Source organism: Aphelocoma coerulescens, chromosome 9 (genome assembly GCF_041296385.1).
Source record: "Aphelocoma coerulescens isolate FSJ_1873_10779 chromosome 9, UR_Acoe_1.0, whole genome shotgun sequence".
NCBI lineage: Eukaryota > Metazoa > Chordata > Aves > Passeriformes > Corvidae > Aphelocoma > Aphelocoma coerulescens.
The window spans coordinates 1,656,599-1,682,007 of NC_091023.1; the positions used below are offsets into that span (position 1 = coordinate 1,656,599).

General features: G+C 46.5%; 3 protein-coding genes across 7 annotated transcripts in view; all 3 read left to right on the forward strand.

Moving 5' to 3' along the window:
- The window catches only part of ARMC8 (armadillo repeat containing 8), a 65,058-nt gene extending 50,248 nt beyond the window's left edge, over nt 1-14,810 (forward strand). For all 5 annotated transcript variants that reach the window (XM_069024997.1, XM_069024996.1, XM_069025000.1 and 2 more), the window contains 10 exons: nt 1,252-1,334; nt 1,612-1,693; nt 2,879-2,965; nt 4,989-5,081; nt 5,545-5,694; nt 7,352-7,447; nt 9,390-9,485; nt 9,951-10,023; nt 10,955-11,048; nt 12,320-14,810. In XM_069024997.1, coding sequence (XP_068881098.1) covers nt 1,252-1,334; nt 1,612-1,693; nt 2,879-2,965; nt 4,989-5,081; nt 5,545-5,694; nt 7,352-7,447; nt 9,390-9,485; nt 9,951-10,023; nt 10,955-11,048; nt 12,320-12,353 — 888 coding nt within the window. In that variant the 3' untranslated portion in view covers nt 12,354-14,810. The remainder of the gene's footprint in view (nt 1-1,251; nt 1,335-1,611; nt 1,694-2,878; nt 2,966-4,988; nt 5,082-5,544; nt 5,695-7,351; nt 7,448-9,389; nt 9,486-9,950; nt 10,024-10,954; nt 11,049-12,319) is intronic.
- Nucleotides 14,811-16,184: 1,374 nt separating this feature from the next.
- Nucleotides 16,185-22,587, forward strand: NME9 (NME/NM23 family member 9). Its single transcript, XM_069024001.1, has 8 exons — nt 16,185-16,255; nt 16,342-16,464; nt 18,829-18,886; nt 19,467-19,570; nt 20,685-20,756; nt 21,193-21,309; nt 21,799-21,874; nt 22,501-22,587. Exons 2-8 carry the CDS (start codon nt 16,432-16,434, stop codon nt 22,503-22,505), a joined length of 465 nt encoding a protein of 154 aa, XP_068880102.1. The 5' UTR covers nt 16,185-16,255; nt 16,342-16,431; the 3' UTR covers nt 22,506-22,587.
- Nucleotides 22,588-22,707: 120 nt separating this feature from the next.
- VPS8 (VPS8 subunit of CORVET complex) overlaps nt 22,708-25,409 on the forward strand; it is a 68,736-nt gene continuing 66,034 nt past the window's right edge. The window contains exons 1-2 of the mRNA XM_069024000.1: nt 22,708-22,830; nt 23,864-23,932. Of these exons, the coding sequence (XP_068880101.1) occupies nt 22,723-22,830; nt 23,864-23,932 (177 nt within the window). The 5' untranslated portion in view covers nt 22,708-22,722. The remainder of the gene's footprint in view (nt 22,831-23,863; nt 23,933-25,409) is intronic.

Here is a 25,409-nt window from a genome sequence, read left to right on the forward strand (position 1 = left end):
CCTCCATTAATATAAACTCTCAGAGCGCATGGAATTGGACCAAAAATTAATGTCTTGTTATCAGAGTATACCAAAAGTAACGTCTAGTTATGTAAACGTCTTCACAGTGATGAACTAGACCAGCACATGAAGTTGTCTCAGCATTTTTGGTACTTGGCTACTCATAAGGAATATTGTTGTGGCAGATGAGAAATTTCTGCAACTTGTGTTCTGAGAGAGATAATACACCTCTGTTCTCATCTATCTTATTATAGAACAAATGTTTTAAAAAGCAATAAACCCTGGAAAGTCTGCTCATACTGGGAAACGAAGTCAGAATTTGTTTCCTGATTCTCAAGTGACCAAGGGGCCTTGCACTGTCATAACAAAGCAGTTGGTGATTTAAACATCACAGCAAAGAGATTGGCTGCTTGGAGCACTCACATTGTTAAAAATTAATGTGTGGAAAGTGGAGGGAACTTAATAAATGAATGATTAAAAGGAGCATTTTTTAAAAATTAATCATGGATTTGCAGTGTCATGTAGCAAGTGCAGGAGACAGGAATGTTTTCTGAGTTTATTTGCTGGTTAAAGGAGAAAAGCAGAAGGAAGGGGGTAGGAAAACACAGGGTGAAAAGTTAACATCAGGAGGATTTATCAATGGGGAACCATGCAGGATCTCCAAAATTCAACCCCATAAACTCCTCTTCTGTTGCTTTAGTTAATAGTGAGGATCCTTCTTTTATACAGCTTTTAATAAGCGATGGGTGTGTACATGCCAAAGTTGATTTATTATGCAAAATCCATAATTCATCTGGGTATTAACTCCCTTTTATCCTGGTCTTAAGTGCTTGTGCTGGCCTTGTCTAAATATGGCAGATGAGCCACAAGATATTTTTTATCCCCACAGTTCTACAACCTGTTTCTGATCCGTAGTTTGTGTATGTTGTGTGCACTCACACATGCTCACTTTCATTTTAATATGACATTAAGGGTAATTCATGTGTATTGTGTGTGTGTGTGTATATATGTGTATAAAACACCCTCTTGTTCCTTGATGATTAAAAGCTGTAGTGGAACACCGAATGTAGATTTTTCAATTTCTAAATTGTCTGCAGATACGCAAAACTTCCCACTTAATCTGGCAAGAGAGTGTGGCGTGCTGGTTTTAGCTGCAGTTTTTACATGTAACATTCAAAATGCTGCAGCCAGAACCCCAGCAAGCCATGGGTGCTGGTAGAGCTGTGCACTGACCCGAGTTCTTTGGCACAGATCATCGAGACGGAGAACATGATGGACCGTATCGTTAACGGCCTGGCCGAGTCCAGCATCAAGGTGCGCTTGGCTGCAGTCAGGTGAGCCTGTCCTCGTCCACGCAGAGCCTCTGTCTGCCACAGTGTGTGCTGCCCCTGGGAGAGCTCCTGCTGGCTGCCTGAGGGCCACTCTGAACTCACTGTGCTGCTGGGAACCCTCCTGGGAGAGGGGCAGTTATGCTGGGCTGCTGCGGGGTTTTCTCCTGGCTGCTCCTTGCCCGCCTCCCAGCTCAGTAATCCTTGGGGAGCAGCAGGGTGTGCACAGCAGTGTCTGTGGGGGTGTGCATGTCTCACAGGGAAGGTTTCTCTTCCATTCCAGATGTTTGCACAGTTTGTCCCGTTCTGTCCAGCAGCTCAGGACAAGTTTTCAGGATCATGCTGTATGGAAGCCTTTAATGAAGGTAAGTGAGGAACAGGCAGGTCTTGGTGCCTGGGGTGTTCTGGTCTGTTCAGTTGGCATGCCTTGCTGTAGAAGCATGATACAAATTACCTAGAAATCAAAATCCCATGGCCTTCTCCTAAGAGAGCCATGAATCAACAAAAACAAACAGCAGCAAGCATGTGGTTCATGCTGGGTTTTTGGTTGGCCTTTTGTTTCCTTTTTTTCTTTATTGTTTTTGGGGGGGGGGTTTGTGATCAGTGAGTGAAGCTCAATTATTCCCAATGTTCACACAGGACACTACAAGGACTACATGTCCCTTAGACTCAGACTAGATGGCACAGTTCAGACTTGGTCTGTGAATCCTGCAAGAGAATTTAGATCTGCATTATCTCCTGTAATTCTCTACCTCTTACATCTCATTGCAGATTCTATAACTTAAGTCAAAGAGCTCAGAAAGACCTTTAAAAAGACACATTATCATATAGTGCAATTTTCCTCAAGATGAAGTGAGATGCAAGTGTGCAAGATATATGTCATCTCTCATCCTGTAATGTCACTGTCATAGATAGAGATAAATAAACCAGTTTCTCAGTTTCAACATCTTTTAAAGTGGAGAACAGACCAAGTCTGCTAGCATGCCTGAAGGCTTGGGCAGTATTGACACCCTTGGGAATCTCCTGAAGTGAGCTTGACTTGACTGTTCAGAAGTGAAATGGCCAGAGCACAGAAGGTGTTGTTGGCAGTAGTGGGCAAGGGAGGAACATGCTTGGTTTAGGAATTGATGTTTTGGTGCTGCTGGAGATCCACACAGAGATGAGGGACTATTACTTGTCCCAGGCTATGCTCCTCTGAGGGGGTGCTCCTGAGGAAATTTGCTGTGTTGTGCTGAGCATGAGGTACAGAGGGGTTGAAGAGGCTCCTCCTCCTGGAGCTTCCTCTGCATATGTGTCCTTTACAGAGCAGGGCTTGTCCCCACTGATTTCTACTAAATTGGACTAAAAGCTCTCAAATCTGCCTTCTGTGAAACAATGCATTGCTCCAGCTTGTCCTGTGATGGGCATCATTGTCTGGGTCTGCACTGCTAGCATCAAAGCACCTCCTGAAGTTTGGAATATCCAGCTACAGCATAATTCCAGGTATTCCATTTCAGTGATCTCTTCATCATCCTACTGACAGAATTTCTCTCTCCCCTCTGTGACTGCAGGTTTTACAGAATGCTCCAAATGAAATTCTTGTAGTAGCATCTTCCACGCTATGCAATCTTCTTCTGGAATTCTCTCCAAGCAAGGAGGTGAGTACTTAGCCAGCAGCAGGGAGAGGGGATGGCCTGAAGTGAGATTACACAGTGGATAAATTAGCATAAAGGTGTGTTAATTGGCAGCCACTGCTTGTGGCATGTCACAGGGCTGTGATGTTACAGAGCCTGTGCCACTGATAGCTTGGGAACAAAAAAACCATCTGCTTACACTGCTGTGACAGTTAATTTGGTCTCCAAAGAAAAGAAGTAGACATGAAGTTTTGTCATTTTCTTTTTACTTATAAAACACTATTATCTAAAAAGATCATAAGCAAGAAGAAACCACACTGATTATTTGCAATGTGATCTGTTGTCTTAGAGAATTACTGCTACTGTAATGCTGAAAATGCTGGCATAGCTGAGTCCTGTGTTTTATTGTTCTCAGATGAACAGTACAGGATATCTGGTTCTGCAGAGTCTGTATTTCATGCAGATCATACCCACAGATCAACACTCCATAGCAGTGCAGCAATTCTCCAAGTCTAAAATACTTTGTAATTACAGAAAATATTTGCAAGATTGTGCTGTATGTGGGATCCTGCAGGGCACTTTGGGTTACCAAATTATCAGTTGATCTTGGTGGTTTCAATCATATCTGTGAGACAGAAAACTAACTGAAATAATGCCAAGCACAGTTCACTGGCCATGGGGCTTTCTTTAGCAGACTGCAGGTCAGGTGTTTTGGTTTTTTTCCACTTTGTTGGGGTTTTGTTTGTTTTTTTGAGGTTTTGTGTTTGTTTGTTTTTGTTTGGAGTTTTTTGTTTTTGTTTTGGGTTTTTTTGAGTTTGTTTTTGTTCATTGGTTGGTTGGTTTTTGTTGGGTTTTTTTGTTGTTGTTTGGTTGGTTTGTTTTGGTTTTATTTTTGTGGGTTTTTTTGGTTTTTTTTTGTAGCGTTTCCACTTCAAATTGGAGTGAAATACTGGATTTTCTGTCAGGATAGCTGGTTCATGTCGAAAACATCATTGCCAAAAGAAAATTGATTGTGTAAGGGGAAGGATTATTTAGAAGTACTAGGTTTGAAAGCCTCTATAAGGCACCTGATCTTTTTTACATATCACCCTTTTCTTCTACATAATACCTTGAAAGTTGTATATAAACCACCAGTCACTGCAGTTAATGAGCAAAGCTGAAGTGGCTCTGTGTTGTACCCTGTGAAGAGCTGAGTCATTCCAGTTTGGGAATGTCTCCCAGTGCTGTGGAGCAGCCCCTGGGACTGTGGTGAAATCCCTGGCAGGTTCTTGCAGTGCAGAGCACCTGGGACCAGGTGAGCTGGGCACAAACTGCTGCTGCTCCTGCAGCATCCAGTCTCTTCCACTCATTCCTGTTTTCATTGGATGAACCAGTGAATTCAGTCCAGGAGGAAAGCAGTTGTTCCAAACTTCACTTTCATTACATTAATCAGTGTGAAAGAAAAGTGCACGGATTGGTATTTTTCCTGTCATTTAAAGATGATACTGCAAGGGTTTGTATTTCAAACAAGAAGTCTACAGTTTTCTTTATTATGCTGAAGTTTTTGTCCTGGGTTTTCATTTGGTCTGATTACAGGACACAAAGATTTAATGTCAAGTAGCTTTCATTGTCCTTAACCTCTTTCAAACAGTGACATATATCCCTCTTATTACCCAAAATGATGTGATTGAAGGAAGATTGTTTTTGGAGAGCAGTCCTGAGCTGGAAGTTTCTAGGAAAACCCATTTGCTTGTGGGGTGTGGCAGATGTGTGTGCAATACCACAGCACGTGATGAGGTATATACACACATAAATGTGTGTGCATCCGTGTCTCTACAAACACAGAGATGTAGGAGAAGGCAGCTGCTGCCTTGTCCTGACTTTTTTTCATAAAAACCTACTTTTAAGTGGTCATGGTTATGGGGTGTGCATGGCCAGCTCACGTGAGTGCACTGGGCGTGTTATAAGCTCAAGAATAAGATACAAGCAGTATATTTTTTTTATGTTTTCATTTATGCACCTAGTCTAAGTAGTGTTGTAAAGATGTGTTTTTCCCTCCTCCTTTCAGCCTATTTTAGAATCAGGAGCCATAGAACTTCTGTGTAGTTTAACCCAGAGTGAAAACCTTGCCTTGCGAGTGAACGGCATCTGGGCCTTGATGGTGAGTAGGACACCCCAGTGAAGGACCACTTGTGAGTGTGCTCCTTAAAAAGTTTGTGAACATATCTCATGGAACTTGTTATTAAAAATGACATAATTGAAATCTGGCTTGTCTTTCCACTGAACTGCAGAAGAAAAACAGCATCAGCCTGGAACACTTCATCTATTAGTCCATAAAGTAAAATAAATTCTTCAGTGCTGGTACCAATTTTGTTGCCAAGATCATTCAGGGAAGCAGTTGTGTCAGTAGCATGCCAGGGGGAAAATAAAAGCAGGTAGTAACCAGGTCAGGTGTAAGACAATGTGGAAATGGAATTCACTGTGTAGCAGTTGCTCATAAATTACAGCCTTTTTGCAAGCTTAATTTAGGAAGGATATATTCTTGTAGGGAATAGTCTACTAAAAGAGTGAAAGCCCAGGCTTTCAGGTAAAAAAAAATCAATTAAAAAGTGTGTCTGTTTCAGAATATGGCATTTCAAGCAGAACAGAAGATCAAGTCAGACATCCTGCGAGGTCTGAGCACAGAGCAGTTGTTTCAGTTGCTTTCTGATTCCGATGTAAATGTTCTGATGAAAACTTTGGGACTGCTCAGGAATCTTCTCTCCACTCGCCCAGTAAGTAGAGCTGCAAACAGACCTTCTGGAAGCTGATCAAACATGCAGCCAATGCAGCACTTCTGTGCAAGACAAGTTATTTTTCTGTTTCACCACTTGGATTTATTCAAATATCTGTAACCAAATGTGCAAATCAGTGTGAGAAAACATTTGAAAGAATTCTCTGCATCCATGAAAACATTGCAGTTATATTCTAGCTAGACATTAAATTAAAATGTTCAATTCCATTGCATTTAGCTTTCAGCAACATTATTTTCATAGCAATTTCTCTGTGAAACTTGTCCAGATCAACACTGAGGGTTGCACTGTTGAGTCAGTGTATGGAAAGGTCCAGGTCTTAAAGATACCTGTGTTTTTTCTTCCTTGGCACTTGAAATACTTCTGTTCTTATCCAGCTACACAGATAGTACTGGCTTTGTGCATTTGGCTGTGGGACTGTGCACTTACAAAATGCAGACATTCATTTTACCCCCTGAACTAAAATGGTTGGAAAATGTAAGCCCGTGAGTTGTTTTTGACAGGGAGAGAGAGATACTCGTGGAGAAAAAGAAAAGGGTAATAATTCCTTGTGAAGAACAGAGGGAAAACATGTAGCAAACATTTGGCAAGCCAACATTTTTGAGGGGAAAAACCCATGTGCATTTATCACATATTGTGTTTCTACCATAAAAAGGTCACTGCAAAAAATCTTCTGATATTTGTACTCATTGAGTCTCAATAACCTTCATAGAAAACTAGCTCTGTCTTAATGTGAAAAAATATTTAATAGCCAGTCATTCATTGAATTCACCCTGACAATTCTCATTGTCACTTAAGGTGTTCTCCATCTGAGCTACGTGCCAGCTTCACTGCTTCCTGTGGTAGGATTTAGAGCCAGAACCAGGCATTTTCAACCTCTACCCAGAATAACTCATCCAGCAGCTTTCCAGTGAAATCCCATTATTAGCAATTTTAAGAAGTCCTACAAGAATCCCTGAGGTCTTAAAGAATTGTAGTGAGCTGTGTGCTGGTCACCTCTGGTGCCTGTTTGCTGCCACTCCTGAGGTTTGGTATCAGTTAATCCAGTAGATCTTATTTAATCTTTTCTCTTATATTCTAGTGTTTATAGTCTGTCATCAAGTGACCTTTGAGCTGTGATCCTGTGAACTTAGGGCACTTTTCCCAGACAATAAGCAATGCATCTGGCTTATTTCTTTGTCCCCTCTCAGGCTTTGGAAATGTGGCTGTTGAACCTGGGCACAGTGTCCCTGCAAGAGTAGCAAACACCAGAGAAGAAACATCTGTTTTCTCACCCCTCTCTGATATTACCCCCTGGTTATCAGAAGAGAAGTGGTTGTTTCTAACTGCAGCATCACACTCAGAGCCTGGGTCAGCAGGGTTCAGTCCTCAGCCTGGCCTCCATGCAACTGGGACAGCAGTGTCTTCTCTGCAGGTGACAGGGAAAGCACCCCTGAGGCCTGTATGATGCTCTCTCAGACAAGAGCAGGCTCCACATGAAGAGTGTTTCTGCTGTGATAAACTCTTGGTTTGGGAGAGCTCACTGGGAGCAGTGCTCGGTGTGCAGGGTTGCTGCTCCTCACTTGGAGTGATTCAAGCAGGAATGTCCCTTCTTTGTCTGGGGAGTTACACTAACTGTATTTCATCCTTGCTTTGGCAGCACATAGACTACATAATGAGCACTCATGGGAAGCAAATCATGCAAGCAGTGACCCTCATTCTGGAAGGGGAGCACAATATAGAAGTCAAAGAGCAGGTACCATTTCTGTTTTGTGTTGTCTTGGCAGAATAAAAGAGAGCAAAGAGTGCTTAGTGTTCACAACATGTCATTTTTGTTTGGGATTATGATGTGCTGTGAATATTTTACTGAGATCTGTCAGATGAATACCTTGAGTACCTACAACAATGCTTTTCTTTCTAATGGATTGTTACAGTATTGTTTGAGCTGAATTCAGATTGGTTTTGCAAATGTAGGTTTGGCGAAGAGGAGGGATGTGAAAGTAGAAGAATTAAATTGGGGCCATTGCATGGCAGGAAGGGGGCACTAGGAAGAGAAGGAGAAGCACTAGCAGGGCAAAGAGCATCCTGGTGGAGCTCAGGAGAAAGTGGGGAGGGACCTGCCCTGACAAATGAAAACTTAAGAAAAGGAATCTGCAAGAGGAAGGGCAGAGGGAAAGAGGAGATGGCCAGCAGAGAATGGCATCCTGGAACCAGTGTACAGGGACAGCTGCTGTGGGGGTGCTGAACAGCAGTGAGAGGAGGGGTGAGCAGGAGTTGGCTGGATAACTCTTGTGCCAGACAGGACAGGCAGTGGGAGAGCCTCATACAGGGTGTGGTGGGGGAGGAGGATGGGGGCAGCAAGAAGCTGTGGGAGGTGCCAGAGGATTGCTTTGGCTTGGGTTGGATATGGGTAGCAAACAGCACAGAAAATTACTGTAGGAGTAGAGCTGGTCTAAATCCCTGCTCAGGGAAGAACAGGCTGAAGGCCAACAGGCCTCCTTTGGTGATTTAATTGCAAAATTAGCAAAAAGCAATCCCCAAAGACCTGCTAGCAAGTTTAGTGACACCGTGGATCTGAAACACCTGAGAATTAACCATGTGTGTCTTTCTAAATAGGTCTTCCTGATAAAGCTGTGGTGACAGGAATGGCCTTTATTGCCACAGGTTATTTACCTTGCCAAGCCTCTCCATCACTGTGCAGGAGAACCAGCATACCTGGGAAATGCTCTGGGAAAGGGCTGGGCTGAATATGGGCTTTGGGGCCTTTATCCACTGAGCTCTTCCTTGGTCCCTGTGGTGCAGCTGGCTCTTATTTCAAAATCCAGTACTACCTGTCTGCACACCAGACCCCCTGCTTGCACCAGGACAGCGCTTGTCTCTCTCACTGCTGGCCTCATCAGGATGTAATTAGCAGCTTGGAAGTAATTAGTCTCTGCAGCTGCTGACACAGTGCAGTGCAGCTTAGACACAAGCACCATACAAGTGCTGATCATGCTCCAGTGTCCTCCCAGTATGTCCAGAAAAAATGGTCTTCTTCCAGAGCTCTTTGGGAAAGAGCTTGTGGAGCATCTGCTGGTGCCCCTGAGAGCCAGGGAAGGGGCTGTGCCAGTCAAAGTTCTGTGCAGGTAGTGCCAGTGTGGGCCAGGGTGCTTCAAGGGCATCCTGTGGGATGGCTCCTCTAATTTGCAAGAAATAACCAGCTGCAGAAGTAGCTGGAGTTACCTGTGCAGGTGACAACTGTGATTAGACTTGTTGAAACCAAATTACTCCTCTGCCAGATGCCTCTGTCTCACCTGTTCCTGGCCTGAAGAACGAGGTGGAAATGGTTGGGGTTTGTTGTTTTTCCTTTCCCCCCAGCCACTGCTGAAGAACACACTGCTTTATATTCCAGGGCATTTATTCTTTCCTATATGTCACAGATTTCTATAAGAGACTTAAAATGTTCTTCCTTGCAATGAATTAATGAGTGCTGCTCTTCACTTTAAAATGGCGATGAGTGGTTTTGGCCAGGGCTGCTCCCCACAGCTGGTAACTCCTTGGCATTGGCTCTGGATGTGAGCAAGCTGGAAACTCCAGATTAAAGATATTAAAATAATTAAAGGAATTGTTTGTCTCGAGTTCAGAGCTGTCAGGGAAGCTGTATAAATCATGGGATGTGATCTGGGGCCAAATAACTTCCCCGTTTTTCTCTCTTTCAGACATTGTGTATCCTTGCCAATATAGCAGATGGCACGACAGCAAAAGAACTGATTATGACCAATGATGACATCCTGCAGAAAATCAAATACTACATGGTAGGGGGGATTTCTCTTAAAGGATTTGTGTTGGTCTTTTGCAGGAATGATAAAGGGAAAGTGCCTTAGGGTTTTGTTTTGTGAATTATTCACTATCATGCACTTAATTTCCATATAACCAGTGGGGCATAAGTGCAGTTCTGTATGGCAGAGGCATACAAAGGAACTGACTAAAAGGAGAATCCAAGGCTTATTTCCCATAAAAACATTACAGGGGCATCATCTACATGGAAAACATTTCATGAACTTGGCAAAGGCATATCTTGGAGACGTCAGTAAATATTTGGAAGGAAGTGATTGACCACTACTCAAGTGCCTTATATTATGGCCCTATCTTTGAGAGAAGTTGTAGATAAGAATTAGTCCCAGCTTTGCTATCTTACTTACTACGTGATGAATGCCAAAATATGAGCCTTGTGAATTTCTGAATTTCTTCTTCTAAACTTGTGTTCTGTTTTTCTATAGAGTCATTCAAATGCTAAACTACAGCTTGCTGCCATGTTCTGTATATCTAATCTCATATGGAATGAAGAGGAAGGTGAGAAACCCTCCTTAATGCACAGACAACTTACTATCCTGATCAAAAAGCTTTTGTTGCTCAGCAATCAATATTTGCAGTGCACAGTGCAGTGGGATCCAAAGTATAATGGGAAACATCATTATAGGTGTAGGATGGAATATGTGGGAGTGGTCAGGAGACACAGAGGAGACTGCAGAGAGCTGTTCTGGGGGAGACACAAGGACACAGTGACAATAAACAGGAGCTGCAGAGACACAGTGGGAGGTTTTCACCTGTAGCATTTCTGTGAAGTCTCAAAACAATTGGAGTGAAAGAGAATTCTTGTAAGAGCTTCCAGGTCCTGCAGGGGCTGTGGAGACCCATTGTTGGAGGGAACAGGTTCACTGGAGAGAATAAATGGATTAGAAGGGGATTTCTGGCAAAGAAATTTTCCACAGCATGGGATGGCTTGAGTGGCTTGGGCTGAAACCAGCTAAAGGACTTGTGGGTGGAACTGGGAGCAATGGATAAGGCATTTGGTGAGAAGTCATGGCATGGGAGAGGGGGAGGTTACCAGGAGGGAGCTGAAGGATGCTGCTGCTCAGGGCAATATGGTGAGAGGAGGAGAGGGCAGAAGTCAGGCTCAGAAACACTTCCAGGGGAATGTTCTCTGCATCCAAATCCTGTGAAATCACAGAGATAAGAATAAAACAGCTGAAGTCAGGATACCTTAGGATAAAGGTTCTTGCCTTCAAGATGTTCTTGGCTCCAAACATGTGCACATGGAGCACAGCAAAAGAAGCTGGAGCTCCCTGGGGAAGCAGGCAGAGCTGAGGGAGTTTCCATGGCTGTGCTCTAGCTGGACATTGCTCCTTACCCCTCCTTTAGCTGGTTCCTGCTGCCCTCCTCTCTGCTGTCCTGCAGACACTTGGGCTGGTGCCACTCCCAACAATGTGATTTGTCGCTGCAGGTTCACAGGAGCGCCAAGACAAGCTCCGAGACATGGGAATAGTAGATATTCTACATAAACTGAGTCAGTCCTCAGATCCAAATCTGTGTGACAAGTGAGTATGAAGATAATACAGCATCACCACAGTTGTTAATCTCAATTAAATTATTTTAAACTAATTAAGCCCAACAGTAACTTTGCACACACCTCTGCTGTTGCCTGTGTTAGTATCCACAGAGATCATCTGGCTGCTTCCCAAACGTGTAAAACCAAAACAGCTACTGACAGTTTCTGGGGCTTTATGTTAACCTTCTGCAGTTATCCCACCTACAGTGAGCAACAGCCCATATTTCTTCCATGAAATAAAGCAGAAAATCTGATTTTTTGAAGATTTCACAGACAGATAACACCACTCAAAACTGTGCAGTTGTTTTTAAAATGCATTAAATTTGAGATTCTTGGGTTTATAAAAGATGTTTTAGTGTTAGACATCTTTGTAGTAAAGTTAGGGCTTCTCATCTTAAAATCTGTGCCAGAGTATCAGCACTGAAAGTGATAATCAGGAACATATTGATATCCCACCACTGCCACACCTGCCCCCTCCATGAGCTATTATGGCTTGTGATCACATCAGGAAGCTGGGAAGAAACAAATAAATAATCTTCCATGTTGATGAGTTGTATCAGCTCCTGGAAGAGTCTGTTAGGTCATGGTAGCAGGTTGGGAGCTGTGGGGGACAAAGGCAGAGCTAAGTTTCTCACTGCAGGTGGGAGGAAGCTCAGAATTAGCCCATGTGATGATGCAACTGTAACCCCAGACTGGTGGGAGGTGTTTTTGTCTTAACAAAAATGTTGCCCAATGTTAGATGACATAAATTCCAGTATTAGACTGGCTTCTTCCTCCCTCTCACCTCACTGTATGTTTTTAGTGGGGCCAGGATTCCTACAGGATTCCTGACAGGAGTGATGTGCTTTCAGTATGTTCTGAGTTGACTCTCCTTGATTTCTCAGCTCAAAGACCTGCTTTTCATGGTACACCTGTATTACAGAAAGCAACTGCTCTTCAGTGACTGTTTTTTTGAGGGATTTTGGAAGGTGTGTGTGTAACACACACCCCAAGCCCCACTGTGCTGGGAGTGCCTCAGTTTGTGCTGGGATCCAGTGTCATTGGCTACATCAGGTTATCCTTGGATGCCAGGTGGATTCTTTAACAGTTACAGCCCCACAGAGCATTTCTGCCCCACGGGCCAGGTCCTTCCAAAGTGAGGGAGCCTTTTCCTCAGCCATCCTCCCTCCCTCTCTGCTGGCACACTCTGGGCCTGCCCATGAAGCTGCTGCTGCTGCTGAAGCCAGACTCCTGTAATTAATGGGTTGTTCTTTCTTGCAGGGCGAAGACAGCACTCCAGCAGTACCTTGCATGATCAAAGACTAATTGAATCTATGGACACCCCTCATGTCTACTTAAGGAACAGCAGGAGATACTCCTGACTCCTTATATTTGCACAAGTCACCTTGGGCTGCATTTTTCTCAGGTGCAGGGAGCTGCTTTGCAGAAACAGTTCGAATGATCAGGTCTCCAGTGCACTTGAGAATTTTCTTGAGGTAGTTTCTTTACTCAGAGGACTCTGGGGGGGGTTGTTTTGTTTTTTTTGGTTTTCTTTCCTGAGCTACCTGGACTCTCAGATAGAACAATCAGTCATTGTTTTCCTTTTGGGCCTCCAATTCTCTGCTTTAGCTGCAGCCTTGTGTGGGTGCGTGGGTGCTCGAGTGTGTGCGTGTGCTGGGCTGAGTGTGTGGGTGTGAGACCTCACTTTTGGTTTTCCTTTTTTTTGTGTGAAAATCTTTTTCTACAGGTTTTCAAGGGTTAACCATTGTTTGCTGTACGAATACTTCAATGAATTATATACAGTTTGAATGAAATGTTATTTAAAAAAAAAAAACCAAACTGTTGTATCCCATAAAGTTTATTTTGAATTTTGAACAGATGAATGTTTTTAAGTAAAATATATGCATTTCTGAACTTCAGCTTAACTTACATTATACTTCCTTTTTAAAGAGAAAATAGAGGGAGACAATAGACTCCAAGTTCCAAGCAGCACATTCTGTACTGACAAGGTCCAAGAGTTCTTTGCCACAATACAAGGTCACCTGGTATCAATGACATGCTCAAATCCATGGAATGGGCCAGCTGGATTGGGTTTGGGTTTCTTTACATTTTTAGAAAACAAGCCCGTACTTCAGGGGTAGCATGACTGATGCTTTTCTGGAAAGGAGCAGGTGGCTGCAAGATCAGCAGGAATAAGCTCTTGCTCTGCCAGCCAGGAACTTGCTCAGCTAATTGCTGAAAGATTGGCTTATTCATGGTGAGAAGGATTTGCTGATCACTGGTGTCAGCAGAGCAGTGTGTTGCAGAAGTTACACCTTCCAGAGACTAGAGGGAGCTGGCAAGCAGTGATTAAGGGATTGCTTTTGTTTTGCATCCTTTATCTCCACAAATAGTTAAGTGACTTCCAAATTATTTCCACAAAAGATCAACTGGGTGCATTAAGTTGGGGAAGGGATGGAAAAATTGGGGGTTTGGTCTTGTTCTATAGCTCAGTAATGTTGCTACAGATTTTCTGTATATATGCAGCTATACACACGTGCATGGATTTAGATTGCTGGATGATTGGTGGGGTGTGAGTGCATCCAGAAGCCCTGACTGTCTGTATGTTCCTGAAATGGTGCCTGCAAGTGTGCAGAGGGAAACATGAGTGCAGGTGAAGGGGACTGTGTGAGGTTGGAATGGCAGAGCCCAGTGGCTTCCCAGTCTCCTCCAGCAGTTCAGGGTTCTGACTCTGCCCAGGTCTCCTTTCTGGTTTCAGTTTAGACCATAGCTCATAGTCAGACTCTCCAGACACTGTATTTACATAGCACTAACAGGCACTAGAGTTTGCAGCCAGTGTCTTAAACCAAATCTTTCTTCTCTTACACTGAGCTTCAGGAAGGCTGCAGCAAGAAGAGAAGTCTGTAACTTTGCTAACCAATTTTGATAATTATCTAAATCTTTTATTTCTAATCAGAAGGTCAAATTGTGATGACAGCCTTACTTTTTTTCCAAGGTAACTCTTTGTGTCAGAAAATGTGACCACAGTTTGGCCTGGAATTTGAATGTGCTGTGTATCAGATAACTGTTATCACTTGGTTGCAAAGGAGAATATCTACATTTCATGTAACTTCTTCCACTCTCAAAGACAAATAAAAGTGAGCACCTGACACTTTTTCCCCAGGCATTGCAGTAAGTGACTGGCAGTTTCTTAACGTCCTTCTGCAAATGTTTCATGATGGACTTTGGGGGTTGAATAAAAGGGAAAGTAAAAATATGTGAGAACTTGTTAAATCTCAGTACCTCAGAAGTGAAGTCTTGTTTATAAAATTCAGTCAAATATATTTTTGCTTGAACTGAGAAAAATGTTCTGAGGCAGGTATTGTAAATTCAAAATGTCCAGTGGGCATCTCCCTGCTCCATTCTGTCTGTGTTTAGGAGCTCGAGTTCTTATGTATTTCTTCTCATCCTTCCCCAACTCACATTTCTCAAAGCAAATCTGAGTTTGATTCTATAGAACTTTGGTGCCTACAGGTGTTCAGAAAAAAGGTGAGTAAAAGTATCTACAAGTTTTGAGGTGGTTTCCTAAAATTCTGCCAGAAAAACTAAAAACCAATGCTCAGACAATCTTGTTGCTGCATGAGAACAGTTGACATTTTCCACAGGTATTGAGAGGACAAACTGTTGGATGAGAACATTTTTACATTCAGTTAAGCTTTGTGAATAATTTTTGATGTTGCTATAGGTATGTACAATAAGAAGAATACTGTAAATAAAAAGAACTTTACCAGAACATCTAGATTTTTCTCAGCTTCCTGAAGAAATACGAGCTCTCTGTGCCAGCTGCTCTACAGCCTAAGATTCACAGTGGGACAGACTTTCCTGGTCACCCAGAGTCTTTCCCAACTTAAAGAGGTAGCAGCAGCTTGTGAATTCCAGGGTTGCTTGCAGAACCAAAGCAAAGTTTGTCTGGACATCATATGAATCACCAGGATTTCTGCTGTTCTTGGGCCATTTCGCTGCTGAAAAGCCATCCTGCTGGATGTTGATAAGTATGTCCTCTCTTCATCTCTGGGTCTAGTGATGAGAGTCCTTCTTGCAGAGGTTACAGGTGCTACAAAGTGAATAGTTGAGCAGGGGATTTGGGACACCAGCTGTCAGACAAGTGCTACCCTCGGCTCTCCCCACCACCTTCATTCCACGTTTGGACTGTCTCTCCCACACGGAAAATCAAATGAGACATCCTGTGGCTGTTGTTGCAGTCACAGCTTTGCATTGTGGTAGTGAAAGAAGCCAAGTGGCCTGTGTGAAGCAGCTTGTGCCAGGATATTCTAAAGGCAAACATCTCATTTTTTTAAAGTTTATTTTTACAGACTTTACCCATTGCAGTGCCTCCACAAAACTGCTGAAGCAGTGACACAGCAGGCACAGGAATAACTGAGGTGCCTGAGATTAGGTTCTTGAAGAGTAGAAAATGGCTTTAAAAGGGCTTTCTTTGGTAATCCTGAAATGTGAGCACAGTGTGAGCTGTCAGTTCGCAAACTTTCAGTGGCGCTCAAAATCATCAGAGCTTTTCTGCAGGTTGATTTCCACAAAAAAAGAGACATTCTGGGGCCACTGCTGTACCAAAACCTGCATCCTCAGCCAGGAGGAAGGTGGGCAGCTGGAGGACCAGGCCAGCAGCTGTCGTGTGCTGTGACAAGAAGCAGCTCCACGGTGTGCCCTGCAGCCCAGTGTGCCCAGGGGTGGGAAGGGAGCGGGTAAGAGCAGCAGCCGTGCCCAAACGGCATCACCGAGGGCTGCTGGGCACTGCTCCCACTGCAGAGAGGAAAAGAAAACCACGAACCTCCCCAAACTGAGCTTGGTTGGAGGGGGACCCCCTTGCTCAGTGCTGGAGGTCACGCCTGGATCCCAGGCCTTGCTTTGAGCCCCCGGTTCAGGTGGGAAGACTGGAGTGGGGCGTGAGTGTCGGGCGGGGGGAGCCGGGCAGGTGAGGAGGCCCAGGAGGCCGAAAGGCTCCACCTGCGGCTCCGGGGCTCCCGGGAGAGACGGAGCACCGGACACGGCGGAGGGAGAGGGGCGGGCCGGGCTGTCGCTGCCCTGGCGATGCCAGCGCTGCCATGGCAGCCTTGGGGTCCTGCCAGCTGCTGCACAAGGCCCCGGGAGGGAGGGAGTGGCAGCTCAGGCCCCGCAGCAGCAGCAGCAGCAGCTCGGCTCTCGCAGGAGGTGCGAGCAAAGGTGGGCCCAGGTTTGGGGCGATGCTGTGGGGGCCGTGTCCGGGCTGGAGCAGCAGACACAGGTAAAAAGCTCTCTCTGTGGTGCAGGTTGGCCAGCAGTCGGATCCAGGGTTAGAGGCTGTCTGCAGTGCTTTGTGCTTGGGACGGCTGCTCAAAGGACCCTGTTCCTGCAGAAGGATGGCTGCAAAGAAAAAGGAGGCAGTGCTGCAGGTCAGTAGTAGCCAGGCCTTTAGCAGAGCTTGTAAACTCTCAGTAAGGGCAAAGGATGGAGTTCAGCCTTGGGGTAGCTCAGGTTCTGCTGGCAAAGCCCCCCTGCGAGGTCCTCGTAGGGAAGAGGCATTCCCACAAGGCAGGTGGGAAGTGTGGGAGGACCTGGCAGGTCACAGCTGTCCCCAGTAAGGGCTGTGGGGTACAGAGGGAGCTGCTGCACCGCTGCAGGTTGTGTTTGGGGCTGTTGGGGCCTAGCACAGGTTTAGCTGCTGTCAGGGACCAAAATGCCTCTGTTTTGTGAGGTAATGGCTCAGAGGACATTCAGGAGTAGAGAACTGGAGTTGGTGCATCTCCTGGATGGGCATTTCTGGCCAGGTCATGTATTCAGAAAGACTGCTGTAAAGGTGGAAAAGCTCAGAGGTACAAGAAAAACTCAAAGGCTGAAAAATCTATTTCACAGTGATGTGTAGAGGAATTTCTCCCTGTTTACACTGCACAGGTGACCTAGTGATGCTTTATAACTACTGCATGGGGAGAGGGAGGTTCTAAGAGCAGTTCCCTATGCAAAAACATTGAAAACCCAAAATGAGTTCAGCAGGTCTGCTCCAAGTTTTGAAAGCAGTTCAGTCTTCACATGAGAGAAATAATGAAAGAGATTATGGCCTTGTTTATTCACTGTTTAAACTGGGAAATGTGAACATGTGTAAAAAGGAAAGAGGGGCACTTTATGAATGTGGGAATAGTTTCTGTTGCTGCTTGTCCAGCTGTGTTCCTGTGGGATGGGGACCTTGACATCAACCAGACTGTGCACCTGTGGCAGTGAAGGGAAAGCTGGGTCTACATCTGCAAAAGTGGGATTTTTTACATCTGCAGATGAAAGCTGAACCTGTGTAGGACATGAGGGGATGTCATGGAAGGGTTCTGGTTTTGTTAGAGAAAAGCCAGGTCCAAGCAGCCTCAGGACATCAAAATTAGCAAAGCACCTTGAAGAGTGCCAGCAGTCCTTGAGTCTGGTGGTTGAAGTCATGGCCAAATTCATTATCACAAATTACTCTCATAAATCATTTAGACTCATTAGCATTCTGTGAAACACTCTGAGGGTGGTCCCAGCAGTAGGAATAATCAAATTTTGTAGTTCTGAGGGTGTTCTCTGAAAAAACTAAGCATGGGGCCCTGAGTGAGACAAAGCCCTGGAGAAACTGCCCTGTGTGACCCCCAGTGACACAGCTCTGAACACCTGAGAGATGGCATTTCATTTGCAATGGAGTTTCCACTCTTGGAATTCTTGGCTGTGAGATTTTAACAGCCCTTTAATGCCCATTGGTGTTAATTATTGTGAAATAGCTGGCCTTGATGCAACTTCCTGTCTTCCATTGTAGTCTAAATGTAGCTGGGGTTGATGATACCCACTGAGGAAGGGATTAGGAATCTTCATTGTTCAGGATGAACAAAACCAGGTCTTGCATTTCTCAAGAAGCCTTTTTTATTTTAACTTGCTGTGTTTTTCTAAGTCCATACTGACGGGCACATTCTGTAAGCTGGGGATGATGCTAAGGATTATATCCTTTCTAAAAACAGCATTGGGAGTGTGGGATAATAGAGTGCAGCACATGGAATGGTCTAGGGCATCCCTGACAGGGTCAATCCCTGAGCAAGCTGGTCTAACACTGAGTTTTGTGCAGGGGATTAGGTGAAGGACTCCACAGGCCCCTCCCAGCCTAGAACTTTGTGTTCTCTGTTCACTGTGCTTTGGAAGTCTTTAGGTAGCAGCTGGGAATTCAGGTAAGGACATGCTGGGTTCAGACCCTGCTTTAGTGCCCACACATCATGGAAACTGTGTATTTGCTAGTTCAGTTTCTCAAGGCTGAAACATCTCAAAGCAGTAGAGTTTGTGTGCAGGCAAAGTGAGAAACTGCTGCTGGAGAATCAGGTGGTTCATAGGCCCTGTGAGGACTGGGCCTGAATGAGGTATAGTTTGACTGGAGCCCTGACAAGGGGCTGTGGGTCCCAGTTTGGGGGACCCAAAACCAACCAACCAGCCAACCCCCAGAACAATTCTCTGCAAACTGAGTCTGGGATCCCCAGGCAGCCACTGTTCTGGTAGTGCCACTAAACAGGGGAGGACTTGCCATTGGCTGGATGCTGCTGCCCTTTCCCTCTGCCTTTCCTTGGATCTTGGGAGACATCCCGATCAGCTGGTCAGAGGTGAGAGAATCACACCCAGAGGAGATTCCTGAGGGCTCAGGTAATGCCTCTTCAGGCAGGTGTGTCCCTCTGGAGCAATTTGTCAATATGTTTGCAGCAACTGGGTAGTACCTGATGACTTACTGTGGCTTTTACTGTGATTTTCAATTTTCCACACAGATTAACATCACTAGCCAGGAGCTTTGGGAAGAAATGCTGTGTCTCAAAGGACTCATCGGTAAGGGTTTGGTCAGCACACTGAATTGCTCTTGTTCTGTGTTGGAAGGATAGAAGCACTGTTAGGAATTATTAGTGTTAAGGATGTTTAGTCAGTCTCTCCATTCCCTTACCCTGAATAGAAGAAAAAAATATTCTAGCCAAGGTGAGACCAGTAGGAGGTTTTAGTCCTCTTCATTTATGTGGGACAGTCATCATGCAATCCAAGCAGTGCTGGTCCAGGAGCTTCTGGAGGGTCCAGTCTCCACTGCTTGGAACAGGACTGTCCCCAGCACAAGGAACAGCCCTGCCTCCCAAGGCTCTTGGGAAAACCTCGTGTGCTCTACCTCTGTGCAGCAGTTTTCCCTGGGAAATCTGCTACCTCCAAGGTCACAGCCATGTCCATGTTTCTGCTGAAGACTCCTCCACATTATTCTTAGCTTGTTATTTTATAACATAATTCTGCCCTCTGATGCAGCATTTCAAACCTTGCAAGGATTTCCAGTTCAGAGCTGAATCCAGCCCTTCTAGCATATGGTCTACTGGTCTGTGTCTAAAATGACCCATTTTTACCTCATTCTGACTCATTTTCCTGCTTGCAGTTGTTGATGTGTTTCAAGCCTGGTGTGGCCCATGCAAACCAGTAGTGAATCTGTTCCAAAAAATCAGGAATGAAGTTGGCAGTAATCTCCTGCATTTTGCTGTGGTAAGATCTCATTTGACACTGCTTAAAATACCCAGTCCCCTGAAATCAGCTGGGGTCTAAGGGCTGAAATCACTTATCTTTCCAGTATTTAGCCCAAACCATAGCAGTGCAGGAGTTGCAGCTGCTGGGAGTGAACCTGCCACATACAGGGGCTTGGGTATAAGAATTCATATAATTAAGAATTTTCAGGCTTCAAGTGCTTTATTCTTTCCAGATTTCTACTTAAGAAAGTAACATTAGACAGAGTCATTAACACATTCCCTCTGGTGTACAGGGAGAGGCTGGAGGAGCTGGATTTGGTCACCCTGGAGAGGAAAATGGACAGATGTCCAGTGGGGGGAGGATGGAGAAGGCAGAGACTGATGTCTCTCAGGGGAACACAGCAACAGGACAAGAGATAATGGGATAAGTTGCAGCAGGGAAAGGTCCAAGTAAATAGAAGGGAAAAGTATTCAGGTGGGAGTGTAGGACACTGGGACAGGTTCCCAGAGTGCTGTGCAGAGCTGATTCTTGGAGGGGCTCAGAACTGACGCAGCCTTGAGCAACCTCCTGTACCCCTGAGTGCAGCTCTGTCCTGGGCAGGGTCTGGGACTGGAGCCCTTCACAAGTCCCTCCCTGCCTCAGCCATGCAGTGACTCTGTGTTCAGGTGCCTTTCCTGGCTGGAGGTAGCCCTGGACTGTGGACAGGGCCGAGGGCAGTGAGGTTTCTCATGGCTCAGCCCTCCTGTCTCTGCTGCCGCTGCAGCTCCTCCTGGCACTTCTCTCAGTCCTCATGGGCAGGAGCCCTGAACTCACTTGTCAGCTTTTCCTCTGGGACTCAGCCAGGCGAGCTGCTGGGAACAGATATCCCTGTCCCACAGGGGTGCTGCTCCAGCTCCTGCAGGTGACATCTACCTGCTTCTCAGGCACTGAAGTGAGCTGTGAGCTGGCTGTGGCCCTGGCTCTCACCAGTGTCATTTTGTCCCCGAAGTCTGGGACCCAGAGGTGTTTTCCTGTGTGTGGGTGGTGAGTACCAGCCAGCTGAGGGTGTCTGAGTCCAGGCACTTGCCTGTGCATCCCTCTGGAGCAGAAATGCTTTTCTAGAAACACCTATTTTATTTTACGTTCCTTTTAGGCTGAAGTTGATTCCATTGATGCTCTGGGAAAATACAGAGGACAATGTGAGCCTGTCTTTCTCTTTTATACAGTGAGTGAAAATATTTTCCCATTAGCTGCACAGTAATAAACATGACCTGCTGGTGGGAACAAGTGTCCTTTTGAAAAGGTATTTTATTTATTTAACGTGTGATTGGAATTTTATTTGCTCTGTATCTGCTGGTGATCAAATGCTGTGCAGATTAGAATATACAGGCAGTGTGCTGCCCTGTGGAGTCTCCAGGTTCAGCCTGATGCTTCTGCAGGACCTCACTCCTCTCACAAGCTGCTTTGCTTCATCCCGAGACTGATGAGGAAGCACAAAGGAGATTGTTCCAAGGTTTCCCTCTTGCTGTGGAGCTGAGCAGCTCTGAGGGGAGGAGGGCTTGGTCCATATAGTATGGGTGATGTGCTGCTGTGGGGAATTCCAGAGCCCAGAGAGCACAACTTGAGCACTTGTTGACTGATTTGCTTTTCACACCTTCCAGGGAGGAGAATTAGTGGCTGTTGTAAGAGGAGCAGATGCACCATTGCTCCAGAAGACCATCCTGGAACAGCTGGCAGGGGAAAGGAAGGGTTTAGAACGTGGAAGAGAGCCTGTGCTGGTAATGGGTCACTAAAGCCTCTAACACCTGTAGATGTGCATGCAAGAGGAGAGGTTCAGCTCCCCAGGGCCAGCACAGCTCTAAAGCAGAGCCACTTCCTTGCAAGAATCCCCTCCCCTGCCCAGCCAGCCTCCTAAGGCACTACCACAGGGCCTGGCTTTGTGTGTGTTGTCTAAAATAATAACACTTCTGAGGAGCAAAACTGCCTTAGGTGTGCGTGACCTGCTGCTCTTACGGCGCCTCTAAAGCCTGCAGCTCTCTGCTGACATGTCCTGGCCTGTTCCTGGGAATGCTCTTCCCCCCACTCTTGCTGTGCCCTGCCTGGACAGGCAGATCCTCTGCTGTCCCTGCTGAGCTGACCTGGCCCAGGACAGCAGGAGGGCTGTTCCTGCTCAGGGGGAGGTGGGACGTGGAGCCCTGCCTGGCACAGGCTCACCTGGAGGGTGTGTGTGGGATGTTCCTGGCTCAGCCATGTGCTCTTGCTGCTAGGTGCCAGACAGAGCCTTCTCCAGAGAGCAGGGAAGCACGGCTCCCCTTCAGGAGGAACAACGGGAAGGACAAACAGGTAAGGCAGGCACAGGTGTAGGATGTTTTCTGTGCCTTGAGTTGGAACCTTTAAAAGCTGGAACCTTCAGTGGGGACTCAGCCGGTGCTGGGATATCAGAGGGGCCATTCCTCCACTTGGGCACAGATCAGCACACATGGGAGAGTCACCCTGGAACACAAACAGCCCAGCATAGTTTGGGTGTCTGGCATTGTGAAACTGTGGATGTTTATCCTTCCAATGTGTTTTATCTTAACATTTGACACTCCTTGCCTTCTGGCCTGGCAAGGGCTCTTGGAAGACCCACACATGGCTTTCTGTTTCCAGGTGGTTTTCAAAAGAAAACACAGATGCTTGTGCTCCAAACCTGGTTACACCATCTCCTGCCGTGGTCTAAAATTAGCTATGAATCCCCAAAGGCTTTTGCCTCTTCTCCTAAAAGGGACATTTGTTCTTGGCTTTGCTGGGATGCTGCTGCATCCTGGCCCTGTGCATACCAAATCTTAGGCTCCGGAATGCTGGGAATCGAAGCAAAACCCTCCTGGCTTTAGCTGAAGCACTATGGGCTGAAGGGGCGTGAGGGATGTTGGTCTCTGCCTCTCCTTTCTGCGCCTATTGTTAATTTTGTCCATTTCCTTCCCTCGGAGGCTGACGCACCCATCGGGTCCGGGATGACAACCGCAGTCGTGGAGCAGATGCGAGCTTTTTCAATAAATACAAGATTTCCGTGTGGCAGCAGCACCGGCTCGGTGTCGCTCGCTGTCCCTCGGTCCCTTTAAGGCCGGCGCGGGGGCGGCCCCGCCGCGCTGCGGCTGCGCGGGGAGGAGGCTCCTGCCGCGGGTTCGGGTCCCGGCGGAGCCGGCCCGGCCATGGCCGCGGCCCCCGAGCCAGCGGAGCCCGAGCCGTGCCCGGAGCCGCCCGCGCACCGCCTGAGTGTGGTGGAGCTCGACCGTGAGCTGGACTCTCGCAGCGAGCTGGTGCGTCCCGAACCGCTGCGGAGGCGGCACGGCCGGGCCGCGGGGGCTTGCGCCTGCCCGGGCGCTTCCCGCAGGGCCGAGGGGTTCGCTGCGGGAGGGTCGGTGGGTCCGTCAGACACACGGGAGGGACGGTCGGGTCCCTCACGCAGACACCTGTGAGACAGAGAGTCGGCGGCTCCCTTCACACGGCCGTGAGGGAGGGTCGGGCCCCTCAGACACCTGTCAGAGAGGGTTGGCAGGTCTGCTCAGACACCGGTGAGGGAGGGTCGGCGGCTCCCTTCCCACACACCCGGGAGGGAGGGTCGGCGGCTCCCTTCACACACGCATGAGGGAGGGTCGGCGGCTCCCTTCCCACACAGCCGGGAGGGAGGGTCGGCGGCTCCCTTCACACACGCGTGAGGGAGGGTCGGCGGCTCCCTTCCCACACACCCGGGAGGGAGGGTCGGCGGCTCCCTTCCCACACAGCCGGGAGGGAGGGTCGGCGGGTCCCTTCACACACACCCGGGAGGGAGGGTCGGCGGGTCCCTTCCCACACACCCGTGAGGGAGGGTCGGGCCCCGCAGACACCCGGCAGAAAGGGTCGGCGGGGGCGTCCCAGGCTATTCTGTGCCAGTTCCAGTGTGGTGACATGGGTCACTGTCATTTACATAGTTCTCACGTTCTTCAGCGTATATAGGAAAAAACCCAACAACCCCCAAAGTTCTATTTGGCGGGTGCCTGATGTAGCAGGTACAGAGTCAGTCGTTTAATTTCTCTCTTGTTGCAAAACGCTTTATAGTGCAATAGCATGTTTATTCTCAGAACATCAAAAGTATTCTATGACTGTTTCTGGAAATAAGTCTCACACAGCCTCTAAGAAGGACCTATTATCCTCACTCAAGCAGGTGAAACTGTGTGTGACCCTGCCCTCGGAGCTCTCGCTTGCCTTTCTGGGCAGAGGTGTGTGTGCATAGCTGCTTTTCATATGGCTTTATTTATGGTTTGGAAGGCGGAGTAGGCAACCTAAACTCAGGTTGTGGTTTCTGATGTACAGATTGATGACAAAGAATTCGACATTCCTCAAGTTGATACCCCTCCAACACTGGAGAGCATCCTAAATGAGGTGAGTGACCCATCGGACAGGGGGGAGGTCAGGTGAGGCAGCACATGCTCCTTTTCCTCTAGTCCTACTGTGTTTTTCCTGGAAAACAAAATTGTAAAACTTGATGGTTTCCTGATGCTCATAGGTAGCAAGTACATTCTCAGTGGAGTAATTGCTCTGCAGTGTGTGATATGGAATTTTGGGGTTTTTTTCAATTAAAATATTCACAGCTGCAGCATAGGAGGTTTTCGTCAATTCTAAGCACATTCATCTGTAGTTCTGGAGAGTCACCTGAAGTCTAGACAGCATGTTAAAGGTCAGGGTCGCCAAAGAGTTTTTTTTTAGCTAAAAGTAATTGCAGAGTATTCAGGGTAGTTCTGAAGTTGTGGGTGGAGATGAGAACTGGATTCTTCACAGCTTCATTTGTGTTGTTCCTTTCGCATGTGCAGCTCTCTGGCAGGAGCAGTGAACAGTCTCAGCATCTGATGTTATCTGTGGTACCTTGCAGGGGAGATCTGACTCTGTCTCACTTGTATCCAACTCTGTGTATTTCTGCAGTAGCTGTGTGAGTGCACAATCCTTAGAAATGCAAAGAAGGACATGGACGTAAAGATAAACTCCAAGAAAACAAGGTTTTTAACAAAATGAGGAGATTGGTGGCTGGATTGCTAGGAAGCTGGTATAAAAGGGAAAGGAGCCTGCCAGGAGTGACAGTTCTTTTAAAAACCTGCATTAAAAACAGGTGTAAGGTATCCTGAGCAGAGATGGTCTAGAAACAAGAGGAGTAGTAGGGGTAGCTATGTCCTGTTTCTGCTGGTGCCTTGGGTAGCAGAAGTTTAGTAAATTTGGATGTTCTCAAACTGCAAGGACGTGCAGTGACATCCATGTCAGAGGAGTAATTCCAAGTCTTAAACTTGAGAGGTAATCATGAAGAAAATATAGTTCAGTGCAGACAAAGTCTTATTGCAGTATCTCAGTAAATGTAGGATGGGAATGACTGGCAAAACATCTTCTGCAAAGGATTTTAGCAGAGAAGAACCTGTCTGAGCCAAAAAGACAAATAGCTGCAGTTCAGAAAGAGATGCTTGATGGGCACAGGGCTGCCAGGTGTAAGAGAAATGAGGGGCAGCTGCTCTGCTCCCTGCTCGTTTGGCATCAGCTGGGGGGTTGTGTTTGCTCGCTCTGGCTCTGTGCTGAGAGAAAAACAGGAGCTGAGCTGGCTTTAGAACACATCAGGGAGAATGGCTCTTTGAAAAACTGTAATAAAGAACTCCAGGCTAAGACTGAAAGGAGAGAGAGATTGCAAACAGAAGAGCTCAGAAAAGAGCAAAATCAACCGTCATGGCAGCTGGAGGGACTGCTGGGCTCTTGGTGCCACTTAGTGAAGTGCTGGAGTAGATGATGATAATTCTAGCCCTTCTCTTGGCAATTTGGAGACTTGGGAACAGTTCTGTTAAAGGTCAGCAAAGTTTTGATGGACTACATAATATTTGGGGAA

Coding starts and splice junctions, on each gene's coding strand:
- NME9 (XM_069024001.1), top strand. CDS start 16,432: ATGGCTGCAAAGAAAAAGGAGGCAGTGCTGCAG. Junction 18,887..19,466: donor GTGTCTCAAAGGACTCATCG/GTAAGGGTTTGG, acceptor TCCTGCTTGCAG/TTGTTGATGTGTTTCAAGCC. Junction 19,571..20,684: donor ATCTCCTGCATTTTGCTGTG/GTAAGATCTCAT, acceptor CGTTCCTTTTAG/GCTGAAGTTGATTCCATTGA.